Genomic DNA, 12,590 nt, shown 5'->3' with positions numbered 1-12,590 from the left:
AAAGTTCCATTTATCCGAAAACACAAACCTACACACACACAAACCTACACACACACAAAACTCGACACAGGCTATAAAACGCAACTTTTACGCAAAATAAAAATGGTTTTATTCGTATACAAATTGCTGCAAGAAGTTTAAAAATGCAATCAAAATATTTAACTTTTGGAAGTATTCAACACTCTAATTGCTTTTGTGTGTAAAACGTGACTGGTAGTTAATTGTGGTCGGAAAATCATTAAGCTGTGAAAGGTCATCAGTTTTGCATGTTTACATCTTTAGCAATTTCTTCAGTTTGTCGTGTCAGTCTCTGATCTATGACTATATGCTTGCTTGTGCACTGCTTTTATAAGAGGCTGACTGTTAAACAACTTTATTCGCACGAGCTTTCGCGAGATTGATCTCGCTTCATCAGGTGCAGCAAATAACGTGTCAAATAAAATGCGGTAACAGCGCTAAAAACAAGAAAGAAAAAAAGGAAAAACGCACGAAGAGGTGATAATTGTTGGTCACTGAGTGCCCGTGGCATCTTGGTGCGTATAATGACTCATAAAGCCCCAGTCTCTATTGAGACCGTGGTTGATAGAGTCAAATTTTTGGATGTGGCGTTGTTCTGCCGTCTCTCTCGCTAGTCTCGTTCTTCTTATAACCTTCTGTAGCACCTTTAGCAATAAACCCTTTAGGAAAAATAATAAAAATTTCTATTACTATTAATACAACTAATTTCAATGTCGAAGCTGATGTATCAACTTAAGATGGAGGCGAAGAATTTGCTGCTGCGACGGCGGATGCTATGATGACGGAAATTTTTAATTATTTTCTCGTGCATTTCCCGTGGGGAAAGGAGCCTGCTGTATAGAAGGCTTGATTTTGCTTTTTGGTAAATGTTTTATACATTGGATAAGGTTTAATACTTTATAAACCGTTACACTACCAGGCAGCTCTTTTTTAAATTATTTGCTAAAGCATGTTGAAAATCCAGACCTTATGAAGAAAAGGTCAGTCAAGTCATTGTAAATCATCCCAATCAAACCACAAGCGATTCTCGTCAATCATCTCATATGTATAGACTCGCGTTGTGATTTCAGGCATTGGAAGATAGCAAAGGGTTTTACTGTCAACAGGAACTTGAACAAGTTGTCAGATTGGAGCTGCCCTTCGGTGGACATTTCTTTATCTCAGTGATTGTAACGCAGTTGTTCGGGTGTAAGTTGATTGGTTGAACAGATATGTGTGAATGGTGTAAACAGTAGTGATTATATCCAGCCGGTTTAGGTGTTCAAAATGTTTTTAACATATTGAGTTGTTTTGATTGTTTAAAAGAAAATCGAGAAACACGTGCGCCGACCTTGCTTGCAACCCGCTGCAACTTCCTGGTAACATTGGCTGAAGTTCATTTTTCTTATTAAGTTTATTTTATGTTGCTCGCTTACATGCGATTGGGAGAACCAAATGCAAGTTAATATCATCAGAGTGCTTTGATCATAAAGGGTATATCTGATGTCGTTTTTGGATTGAGGTTACCGCAAGGGAAAATCGTTATAACAGAAGTCAATAGTTCAGTTTAAAAAGTGACAAAATACAAAGATTGAATGTGGTGAAGTTTGTCAATTTATAGCCTATAGCAGACTTGGTCAAATGCCGTCCGGCGGCCAGATATGGGCCGTAGTGTTACAAGCTGTCCAGCCAAAAGTTGGTATAAACTGGTGGGCCCTAAACCACACTCCTCATGCTTCAGTTTGATGTAATTTTTCATTCCCCTGGTCTATGCCAATAAATCAATGCATTTTAAACAATAAAGCCTGATACTTTTGCTGGAGAAAAAGAAATGTTTTTCTGTTGCAGGCGTTTTTGGTTACGTAAAATGCCGCTACTCCCTGGCATACATAATGGCACATTGAATTTCACGAATATTACGACTCATTCTTCAATTGATGCTGGGACTGTAATAGATGTCGTTTATCTAATCTTGGTTGCGCTCGTCGGTAGTTTTAGAAATTTGATGGTAATTTGCTCCATCGTCCACGGAAATAAGATTCACAAAAACGGAAACTTGTTCATCATCAACTTGGCTTTTGCCGATCTTGTTGTGAGTGAATTTATAAATTGATGAATGAAATTGTTGCATAAAAGCAATCGAGCTAAGAATGATCATTGATATTGATATTGAACTGGCAACATATTCCTCTGCACCTGTGGTTTTCAAGCTGTTATAGTTTGTTATTTCGCCTCAGGGGGTTTTGGGCCAAGTTTGCTACCAATGTTCGTGTGGCACTTGGACAGCAAAGTAGACAAATACTTTGCTCACAAATTACGGACTGAAAAAATCTTGGCATGTTTTAGGTGACTGGCATTTTAACTCCACCGATAATTGCCAACGTTTTGGTACAACGTAACGTTCTGCCCCATGCTCTCTGTGATGCTGCCGGATATTTTATTTGCACCTCGTGCGTTGTCTCCGTACAAAGTCTGGCTGTGATTTCGCTAAATAGGTAAGATTTCCTTCTCTGAGAACACACGGGAATACAACGGTAATTTTATGGCACTGCATTGAGTTGCACCTAAGGAGAATCCCATGAAAGCGTGTGCCACCAAGGCTAGATTACCGAAAATTATGTGTAATTTTACTTTACGGCGTTGGCGAAGAGTTTGCTGTTCCGAAGCCGGAATGTTACAAAGACTGATTTTTTGCTCATACAATTTCTCTGGGGTGCAGCGGGCTGCGGTAGAATGCTTCATTTTGCATCTTGCTAAATGTTATAAATTTAACATTGGACTTGGTTTAATTTGAAATTATTTTATTGAATCGTGTTGAAAACCCAAAACATATGCAGAAAAGGTTAAACGAAGCCAATTCTAATCACTCGAATCAAACCACAAGCGATTCCTGTCAATCATTCCATAAAGATACCAGCGTTGTGATCTGAGACGAACAAGATATTTTTGTGAAAGGTTGCTTTCATCTGGAAATTCACCAAGTTGTCAGGCTGATGCTGCCTTTTGATTGGCATTGTCTAATCACCATGATTGAAACGGAGTCGTTCGGTTTAAAGCTGATTGGTTCGACAGACGGCTGGCGTGTGAAAGCAGAAGTGGTTACACATAAGCAATTTGAGGTTATTTTCAGTTTTGTCAATGAAACAAGACAAGATTAAATTTTATTTTCATTGTTTTGGTTGGAAGCATGGTTGAAGTTTTAATGCATTGAGTTGTCACGGAATACAAACAGGAATGACACGCGACGAACTTGTAGAGCCTAAGAACATGTGATTGAAACATCCTTCAGAAAAAGATTTCACGCACATCCTGACTGGGTTATCGTAAAACCGAGACAAGTTCCCTCTTTTATTTAAGAAATTCTGGCACCTATGAAGTTACATCGTTAAACAACAGCATAAGGGGTAATGTAGTTTTTGGACTTAAACGTAACAAAATAATGAATGCTCGACATAACCGCGGTCATTAGTTCTGTTTCAAATGTCATAAAATGGCAAAGTTAAAAGTGTTAAAGTTCGTTAATGTATTTAGGCGATACTGCATGAAGTTCTGGTTTATTCTGTAGCCATAAAATCAATGTAAATTGGACAATGAAAGCAGCCTAATTTTGCTGGTAGACGATAAATACTTTTCTGTTTTAGTCGTTTTGATTCATATGTAAAATGCCGCTACTCCCTGGCATACATAACGGCACATTAAATTTCACGAATATTACGACCCATTCTCCAATTGATGCTGGGACTGCAATAGATGTCGTGTATCTAATCTTGGTTGCGCTCGTCGGTAGTTTTGGAAATTTGATGGTAATTTGCTCCATTGTCCACGGAAATAAGATTCACAAAAACGGAAACGTGTTCATCATCACCTTGGCTGTCACGGATCTTGTTGTGAGTACAAATAATTTAGTAAGTCACAAAACTGATAAAAGTAATAGAAGTAATAATGATCGTGTAGTTGCAAGTTAATCTGACGTATATATTCAGCAGACAAGATACTGGCTTGAACTTGCAATTATCAACCAGTTGCTCGGCCATAGTGCAGTGGTTTTCGAACTTTTTCACTTACAACGATTCACAGCCAGTATGCCCCCAAAATGTATTTGTATTGTTTTTTGTTTAAATTCATAAGCGATGCCTATGAAAATTAAAGTCGACGCACGGTTTAACAATCTATGATAAAGTGTATTGCTCTGTAGCTCTTCACTTGTATCAAATTTGCTCCCTATGTGGGTGTTGAGCTTGGAAGGCAGAGTAGAAACACATTTGGTTGCAGAATGAAAAAAATCTTGTTGTGTTTTAGGTGACTGGGGTTCTAACTCCACCGATAATTGCCAACCTGTTGGTACAACGTAACGTTCTGCCCCATGCTCTGTGTGATGCTGCCGGATATTTTATTTGCACAATGTGTGTCATGTCGGTGCAAAGTCTGGCTGTTATTTCGTTAAATAGGTAAGATTTCCTTCCTAAAAAGTACAGTTTAGCATTGGTGATGTTGCCGAATTGTATTGAGTTGCGCATGACGAAACAAGGAGAATGTCGTAATAACATGTGTTACGAAAGTTAAAAAGTTTTCTCAATAGTAGTTTCAATACAGTATAGAGTGGTAAATGACTGATGCAGTTTACTGCTAATGTGCATGGGTCTATGTAAAATAAACGAAATGGAAGTTTTTAGCATTTTTTCCAATGACCCTTTAATACGTGGACGTAATGTGATTGTGGATAATCAATGTAAAGTATCAGTTCGCATGATTTTCTTATCTCCTCCACGGTACGCGGTTTTCACTTTCAGATACTGGGCAGTTGTACGGAGAGACACCTTCCACAAAGTTTTCTCCAAGAAACGTTCCTACGCCATGATCGTCGCCATCGCGCTTTGGTCGCACTTTTTGGTGACACCAGTGCTTTTTGGATGGAGTAACACAATGTAAGTATGGAAAGATTTGCCAAAATGTTTTGGTTGTTACGCGTGTATAACGAAACTATATTTAATTTACAGTAAACATTATGCGATTGTTGAGTTAAAGTCTTGATTCGCCTTCAGGATTCTGTACTTAGATCAACGGTTTATACTTAGGTCATCGGGGTATACTTACGTCATCAGAGTATACTTAGGTCATCGGGGTATACTTCATCAGAGTATAATGCACTTTTAGTCACTTAATTTATAACGCTTTGTAACCATGTTTCGATTTTGACTTCCCACGTTGCCTTTGGAGCTTCCTTCCACGCATTTTATAACAATTCCTAATCATAATCACAATATAGATATGACGAGAAGATCATGGTGTGCACATTTGACAACAACGCATCCCGGGATTACACAATCCTCATCATGATATTTGGTCTCTTCACACCAATGATCCTCACCTGTTATTTCTATGCTGTTCTCTTCAGGTAAATGTTGGAAAATCGATTATAACACTCATCATGCTACACTGACTCTGGTTACGTGTCATTTCTTGGCTTCCCTCTTTAGGAAAGGGTTGTCATTTGTAGTTGACACGTTAAGGATGCCATGTTCAGATTTTGCTTTCGTGTCACGTCTAGACCGCCCTCATCATGGGGTTTCGGTTATCATGTTAAGCAGCAAGTGCTGATTTTCTGACATGAAAGTTGATGGTTAGGATAGAGTAATGACAACTGGTAATAGAAGCGTAGTTTCCTTGTTATTGACATATGCAGGTTTGTGTGAGCAGTTTTCAATCCAGGATAAGTAACATTTGTTAATGAGACCAAACTCCACGATTAGTTTCTGGGTCATGCACATATCAAACACGTGTTACCCCGAAAGTTTCAAAAAAATGTGTCATAGGTTTTTTGTTAGGAAGTTAGATGACTTTTGGTAAACAAGGATCTCAATCATAGACTGTAGATGCTGACCTGGTGCTCACTGTTCTTTCCGTAATAATACAACAAAAAGCACCAGTTCGAAACCCAGAACTAACATCAGGAATCTATATTTCGCCCTGTGGGCATCATCAGTTTCTCAAAAAAATAATGCCAACAGGGAAAAAAAAACATTTTTCTAATTAATACCGGTCTGATCCTGTTTTAATGCCAGTGCTATGAGTGTGTATTGTTAGGAAGGTATTATGTCATGCATTATTGTATTCGATTGAAAAGGATAAGCGATATAAGTGACACGTACACTTTTCACTTTGACACATTCTGGAGAGAAGTTCAGTTTTATTGTGAAGATGTTACCACAACCAAAATGCCATCCCAACATGCGACCATTGTTAACTGTGAATGTATTTCATGCAGAAATGTGAAACTGCATGGCGACAAAATTCGAAAAATTCGTCGAGTTTCTTCAAACCTCTCAAATCCTTCCTCAAAACAAACAGCCTCGGAAAGAATTCTTGCAAAACGTGAACATAATCTCATCAAAACTCTCGTGACGTCATATCTCGTTTTCGTCATCAGCTGGACTCCGTACGTCGGTTACATCATTTTCACACCCTATGACGTGGACCCATTGTTTAAAAGAGTAAGTTAGGATATAAAAATTTGCAACAGAAATGAAGTAATCGATTGCATGAAGAAAAGTTATGGTCGACTTCGTGGCAACTAAGTACATATCTAATATGAGAAACTAGAGTGTTTATTTGCGCTACAACAAGTTGGTGCTCTCTGTGAGATGCAAACAGATGGCCACTGTTTCGATAAGGTCTCATCTCTGCAGCTCGGGTAAGACTCTTGTAGACGATCTCAGACAATCTGACGAGAACTTTTTTATGTCGAAACAGTGGCCATATGTAGGAACTCACAGAATTTATGTTATTGGCTCCATGGTTATTTACAGGTTGTTGCTCGTCTGATCTTGTCCAACTCGGCGATGAACTTCATCATCTACGGGTTAATGAGCAAAATATACAGAGATTTGTACAAAAAATTTCTGAAGGACATCTGGAAAAAGCTCAGTTGCGCCATCTCGCGATGAGTGTTTACATGTGTAACAAACGTTTAATTTGTTGCAAACTGTGTAATGTCAACTTGCTGTGTTTTCAGCAATCCACAGTATAATGCCGTTGTTTATTTAAGTTGATTTGCTGTTGAAAAGATTTTTTTATCAAACGGGATTTTATTTATTTGCATCAAAACTTTATAACTTTTACCTTTTTACACTGTTGTGACGAAAATTTTACCTAAAGTTCCACTTATTCGGGAACACAAACCTACACACACACAAACCTACACACACACAAACCTACACACACACAAACTTACCCACACACAAAACTCGACACAGGCTAAAAACGTATTACGCAAACAAAAATAAATGGTTTTACTCGTGTACAAATTGCTGCAAAATTTTTAAAAATGCAATCAAAATATTTAACTTTTGAGTAAAAAACAATGCTGGTAGAGTAAATTTGCTTAATTCAATGGGGAGCAAATGAAACACAAACGTTGTTATGGCTACTGATGGGGGCACCTCTGACTTCCGACCGCCTTAGAAAAGTCTTCTCTGACAATACGAAGATAACAACATGTTTACATCCTTAGCAATAAACCCTTTAGAGAAATAAAAAAAATTGATGCTGTTAATACAACTGATCCCAATGAAACAGCTGATGTGTCATGTCAACTTAAGATGGTGGCGTAGAATTTGCTGTTGCGAAGGCGGATACTTAATGATGACGATAATTTGTAATTATTTTCTCGTATATTTCCCGTGGGGGCAGCAGACTGCGACAGAAGGCTTGAATTTGCTTTTTGGTAAATGTTATGAATATTGGATAAGGTTTAATACTTTACCAACCTTTACACAAGCAGGCATTTTTTTAAAAATTATTTGTTTAAGTATGTTGAAAACCCAGACCTTATGAAGAAAAGGTCAGTCAAGTCATTGTAAATCATCCCAATCAAACCACAAGCGATTCTCGTCAATCATCTCATATGTATAGACTCGCGTTGTGATTTCAGGCATTGGAAGATAGCAAAGGGTTTTACTGTAAACAGGAAATTGAACAGGTTGTCAGATTGGAGCTGCCCTTCGGTGGACATTTCCTTATCTCAGTGATTATAACGCAGTTGTTCGGGTGTAAGTTGATTGGGTGAACAGATATGTGTGGCTGGTGTAAACAGTAGTGATTATTAATCAGAATTGTTCTTCTGGCACTCAAGTTTCTAGTGTTTATTTGAAACCGACGTTTCGTCTGCCATCCGGCGAGACTTCCTCAGGGTTATGTTAGCAATATTGCATCAAGCGCATAAACACAAAAAAAATAGCAGTAGTGATTATTTTCAGCCGGTTTAGGTGTTCAAAATGTTTTTAACATATTGAGTTGTTTTAATTGTTTAAGAATCACGTGCGCCGACCTTGCTTGCAACCCGCTGTGAGTTTCTGGTGAAATTCGTTGAAGTTTATTTTTCTTATTAAGTTTCTTTTATGTTGCTCGCTTACATGCGCTTCGGAGAACCAAATGCAAGTTAATATCATCAGAGTGCTTTGATCATAAGGGTAAATCTTATGTCGTTTTTGGATTGATTTTACCGCAAGGGATAATCGTTATAACAGATGTCAATAGTTCAGTTTAAAAAGTGACAAAATACAGCAAGGATTGAATGTGGTGAAGTTTGTAAATTGCTCTTCAGCTGTATAAAGCCTATAGCAGACTTGGCCAAATGCCGACCCGGCGGCCAGATATGGGCCGTAGTGTTACAAGCTGGCCAGCCAAAAATTGGCATTGGCTGGTGGGCCTTAAACCACACTCTTCATGCTTCAGTTTAATACATTTTTTCATTCCCCTGATCTATGCCAATAAATCAATGCATATTAAACAATAAAAGCTGGTATTTTTGCTGACGAGAAAGAAATGTTTTTCTGTTGCAGGCGTTTTTGGTTGCGTAAAATGCCGCTACTCCCTGGCATACAGAACGGCACATTGAATTTCACGAATATTACGACCCATTCTACAATTAATGCTGGGACTGCAATAGATGTCGTATATTTAATCTTGGTCGCGCTCATCGGTGTGTTTGGAAATTTGATGGTAATTTGCTCCATTGTCCACGGAAATAAGATTCACAAAAACGGAAACTTGTTCATCATCAACTTGGCTTTTGCCGATCTTGTTGTGAGTGAATTTATAAATTGATGAATGAAATTGTTGCATAAAAGCAATCGAGCTAAGAATGATAATTGATTTTTTGAACCGACAACATATTCCTTTGCACCTGTGGTTTTCAATCTGTTATAGTTTGTTATTTCGCCTCAGGGGGTTTTGGGCCAAGTTTGCTGCCAATGTTCGAGTGGCACTCGTACAGCAAAGTAGACAAATACTTTGCTCACAAATTATGGACTGAAAAAATCTTGGTGTGTTTTAGGTGACTGGCGTTCTGACTCCACCGATAATTGCCAACGTTTTGGAACAACGTAACGTTCTGCCCCATGCTCTCTGTGATGCTGCCGGATATTTTATTTGCACCTCGTGCGTTGTCTCAGTACAAAGTCTTGCTGTGATTTCGCTAAATAGGTAAGATTTCCTTCTCTGAGAACACACGGGAATACAACGGTAATTTCATCGCACTACATTGAGTTACACCTAAGGAGAATCCCATGAAAGCGTGTGCAACCAAAGCTAGATTACCGATATGACAGTGAAACTTCTGCAATTGTTTCATTAACCTGACAGTACTTAACGGTCAGAATGCAAAGTTATAATTTTATTTGTTACTCCACCGTAAACGGTTTTCAGGTACTGGGCAGTTGTGCGGAGAGACACTTTCCACAAAGTTTTCTCCAAGAAACGTTCCTACGTCATGATCGCCACCATCGTGCTTTGGTCGCACTTTGTGACGTCACCATTGCTGCTTGGCTGGAGCAACACGATGTAAGTAAGGAAAATATTTGCTGCCAAAACGTTATGGTCAATGTGGCTGCATTATATTATGAACATCAATATCAAAATATACGTTTAATGCTTAGCTCACCTGTGTATATGGTGCGTCTATTATATAATTCATCACGTTACTGTTTTGATTCTGAGTTCCTGCATTGCCTTTGAGCTTCCTGCATGCGAACTTCAAACGCACTTCTGCACGCAGTCTTAATCAAGTCTTAATTACAATACACATAGATATGACGAGAAGATCATGGTGTGCACATTTGACAACAACGCATCCCGGGATTACACAATCCTCATCATGATATTTGGTCTCGTCACACCAATGATCCTTACCTGTTATTTCTACGCTGTTCTCTTCAGGTAAATGTTAAGATTCGATTACAATACTCGTCATGCCCCACTGACTCTGGTTACGTGTCATTTCTTGGCTGGCCTCTGTATGAAAGGGTTATCAGTTTCAGTTATCATGTTAAGCATGCCATCATGCCAAATTTTACCTTTTAAGGGAGGAATCAAGATAATGAAAGCAGTTGACTTTAGCTGTAAGTTTGTGACCATAATGGAAACTAGTTGCTAAAAAGTAGTTTGGCCACAAAGTTAAAATTATGATAGTCCTTCATGGTAGTTTTGTTAACAACAATTGATCTGTACCAGCAGATCAGTTGAGGCTACTTTCACGCATGTTATCGTCAGCGCATCCTCCGCAAGCCCAAATAAAACAAATAGAAATAAAGGAGTCGCCGCATGAAAAGCTTATAATGACACAAAGGTTATTTGAAGGTTAGGACACACAATTGACAGATGGCATGGGAAGTGGGGTTATCTTGTTATTAAATGCTGTAAGGCTTTCCCCCTTCCAAATCACCATAATAAATAACATTTCAGAATGAGAACCAACTAAAATTGAGCACTTGGTTTCCCAAAGAGCTTTATAAAATATGTCTTTATTAAAAAGATTTTTGGTTTTCATCATATTTTATTTTGTTCCATTGACAAACAAAATATAAACAAATACTTTGTGTGATAAAATATTTTATTTAAACATCGGATATAAAATGGAAACTCTCTAAATTTTTGTTCTACGTTGATAATACTAACGGTCACATTAGTCTGAGAAGTTCAGTTTTATTGGCAACATGCAACCCACAATCGAAATCCCAACATGTGACCATTGTTAACTGGGAATGTATTTCATGTAGAAATGTGAAATTACATGGCGACAAAATTCGAAAGATTCGTCGACTTTCTTCAAACCTCTCAAATCCTTCCTCAAAACAAACAGCCTCGGAAAGAATTCTTGCAAAACGTGAACATAATCTCATCAAAACTCTCGTGACGTCATGTCTCGTTTTCGTCATCAGCTGGACTCCCTACGTCGGTTACATCATTTTCACACCCTATGACGTGGACCCATTGTTTAAAAGAGTAAGTTTGAATATAGAAGTTTGTAACAGGAATGAAGTGATCCATTCGACGAATGTGGATTAGTCCAACAATTGATGTTGTGGTAAATTACTACTGGTTCCTAACCATGAGGTTTGCAGGCTTGGCAGTCCAGGCAATGCAGCCTAGCTGGATCAGCCACATTTTTCTGACAAGTCGGAGCGAGATTTGAAAAATCAAGCTCCCGGTGAGGTTTGAATTCACGACCCTGGGCTAACCAGGCCCAACGCTCTACCAACTGAGCTACAGGAGCTCAGTGTGGTTTCACGGGGTATATTGTGGCCAAGGTACACTGGTGCGCAAGCGCACAACTTGCCAGGCAACCTTCACATATACGTAGGGGATCTCTACCACCGAGAACCATGAATAAATGGTTGATAACCATTAGTAATTTACAAACTTCTAACCATGTTACTTTTCTTTGTTTTTTAGTTGGTTAATCATTTTGTCGCATTTATTCATGCTTTGTGTGTATGGGTAGGAACTTATATAGGAGCAGTAGCTCACTTATGTTGCTCATCACATTTCCAAGTTTGTTCAGAACTTTTTGTATTTAACTGTTGATTCTCAGCACTGGGTGGAAAAAGAATCAGTCACTTACATAAGCATCTGATTAATAAGCATGTTTACCCCAATTTAATGTTAATAGCGGTTTTGTCACAGTGACGATAAAAGCAATTTCCGACTTTGTAAAAACTAAGCACGGATCTGACGCACAGAGAAATCAATGTTTATTTGCGTTTGTTTTTCTCTGTAAGCTGCAAACAGATGACCACTGTTTCGACCTCTGATCAGTGCAGCTCGGGTGTGACTCTTGTAGACTATCTTGGGCGATCTGATCAGATCCTTTGGTCAAAACAGTGGCCATATGTAAGCCAATGACAGAATTCATTTTATTGGCTCCATGGTTATTTACAGGTTGTTGCTCGTCTGATCTTGTCCAACTCAGCTATGAACTTCATCATCTACGGGTTAATGAGCAAAATATACAGAGATTTGTACAAAGAATTTCTAAAGGACATCTGGAAAAAACTCAGCTGCGCCACCTCGCGATGACTATGTACAGCTTGTCAAGTTTTCATTTAAGGTTTTTATGTAACAAACGTTTAAAAGCTGATTTTTTGAATTTCTTGGAAACAATTAAAATGCCCCAGAGTAAATCTCTAACGTACGAATATGAGGTGAATGGCACTCAGAGGTTTACTTTGGTTGAAATAAAATACAAATTCTATTGTGAAGTGCGGACGTACTATCAACTTGCTGCCAACAAGATGCTACTTTGTTTATTTTATGTC

General features: G+C 38.4%; 4 protein-coding genes across 4 annotated transcripts; all 4 read left to right on the top strand.

Annotated features, from left to right (window-relative positions):
• Window positions 1–3,659: 3,659 nt before the first annotated feature.
• Window positions 3,660–4,926, top strand: LOC145898317 (5-hydroxytryptamine receptor 1E-like). The gene is made up of 3 exons (XM_082986748.1): window positions 3,660–3,884; window positions 4,297–4,445; window positions 4,788–4,926. The coding sequence occupies exons 1-3, from the start codon at window positions 3,660–3,662 to the stop codon at window positions 4,924–4,926; spliced, it is 513 nt and encodes a 170-aa protein (XP_082842874.1).
• Window positions 4,927–5,330: 404 nt separating this feature from the next.
• On the top strand, window positions 5,331–6,941 carry LOC145898316 (galanin receptor type 1-like). The gene is made up of 3 exons (XM_082986747.1): window positions 5,331–5,392; window positions 6,263–6,488; window positions 6,804–6,941. Exons 1-3 carry the CDS (start codon window positions 5,331–5,333, stop codon window positions 6,939–6,941), a joined length of 426 nt encoding a protein of 141 aa, XP_082842873.1.
• A 1,915-nt stretch (window positions 6,942–8,856) lies between these two features.
• On the top strand, window positions 8,857–9,841 carry LOC145898315 (melatonin receptor type 1B-like). The gene is made up of 3 exons (XM_082986746.1): window positions 8,857–9,081; window positions 9,332–9,480; window positions 9,703–9,841. The coding sequence occupies exons 1-3, from the start codon at window positions 8,857–8,859 to the stop codon at window positions 9,839–9,841; spliced, it is 513 nt and encodes a 170-aa protein (XP_082842872.1).
• A 309-nt stretch (window positions 9,842–10,150) lies between these two features.
• LOC145898314 (galanin receptor type 1-like) lies at window positions 10,151–12,351 on the top strand. Its single transcript, XM_082986745.1, has 3 exons — window positions 10,151–10,212; window positions 11,052–11,277; window positions 12,214–12,351. The coding sequence occupies exons 1-3, from the start codon at window positions 10,151–10,153 to the stop codon at window positions 12,349–12,351; spliced, it is 426 nt and encodes a 141-aa protein (XP_082842871.1).
• The last annotated feature ends 239 nt before the right edge of the window (window positions 12,352–12,590 follow it).

The sequence above is a fragment of the Ascidia mentula genome, chromosome 4 (assembly GCF_947561715.1).
Source record: "Ascidia mentula chromosome 4, kaAscMent1.1, whole genome shotgun sequence".
NCBI classification, from domain to species: Eukaryota; Metazoa; Chordata; class Ascidiacea; order Phlebobranchia; family Ascidiidae; genus Ascidia; species Ascidia mentula.
The sequence above is the reverse complement of the archived record's forward strand: the minus strand, read 5'-3'. Positions and strand labels throughout refer to the sequence as shown.

What these genes read in the sequence shown, in the direction of transcription:
- LOC145898316 (XM_082986747.1), top strand. Translation starts at nt 5,331, where the DNA reads ATGATATTTGGTCTCTTCACACCAATGATCCTCACCTGTTATTTCTAT. An exon ending in TTCTATGCTGTTCTCTTCAG is followed by an intron (nt 5,393 to 6,262) that starts GTAAATGTTGGA and finishes TATTTCATGCAG; the next exon opens with AAATGTGAAACTGCATGGCG. An exon ending in TGGACCCATTGTTTAAAAGA is followed by an intron (nt 6,489 to 6,803) that starts GTAAGTTAGGAT and finishes GGTTATTTACAG; the next exon opens with GTTGTTGCTCGTCTGATCTT.
- LOC145898317 (XM_082986748.1), top strand. Translation starts at nt 3,660, where the DNA reads ATGCCGCTACTCCCTGGCATACATAACGGCACATTAAATTTCACGAAT. An exon ending in TGGCTGTCACGGATCTTGTT is followed by an intron (nt 3,885 to 4,296) that starts GTGAGTACAAAT and finishes GTTGTGTTTTAG; the next exon opens with GTGACTGGGGTTCTAACTCC. An exon ending in GCTGTTATTTCGTTAAATAG is followed by an intron (nt 4,446 to 4,787) that starts GTAAGATTTCCT and finishes TTTCACTTTCAG; the next exon opens with ATACTGGGCAGTTGTACGGA.
- LOC145898314 (XM_082986745.1), top strand. Translation starts at nt 10,151, where the DNA reads ATGATATTTGGTCTCGTCACACCAATGATCCTTACCTGTTATTTCTAC. An exon ending in TTCTACGCTGTTCTCTTCAG is followed by an intron (nt 10,213 to 11,051) that starts GTAAATGTTAAG and finishes TATTTCATGTAG; the next exon opens with AAATGTGAAATTACATGGCG. An exon ending in TGGACCCATTGTTTAAAAGA is followed by an intron (nt 11,278 to 12,213) that starts GTAAGTTTGAAT and finishes GGTTATTTACAG; the next exon opens with GTTGTTGCTCGTCTGATCTT.
- LOC145898315 (XM_082986746.1), top strand. Translation starts at nt 8,857, where the DNA reads ATGCCGCTACTCCCTGGCATACAGAACGGCACATTGAATTTCACGAAT. An exon ending in TGGCTTTTGCCGATCTTGTT is followed by an intron (nt 9,082 to 9,331) that starts GTGAGTGAATTT and finishes GGTGTGTTTTAG; the next exon opens with GTGACTGGCGTTCTGACTCC. An exon ending in GCTGTGATTTCGCTAAATAG is followed by an intron (nt 9,481 to 9,702) that starts GTAAGATTTCCT and finishes AACGGTTTTCAG; the next exon opens with GTACTGGGCAGTTGTGCGGA.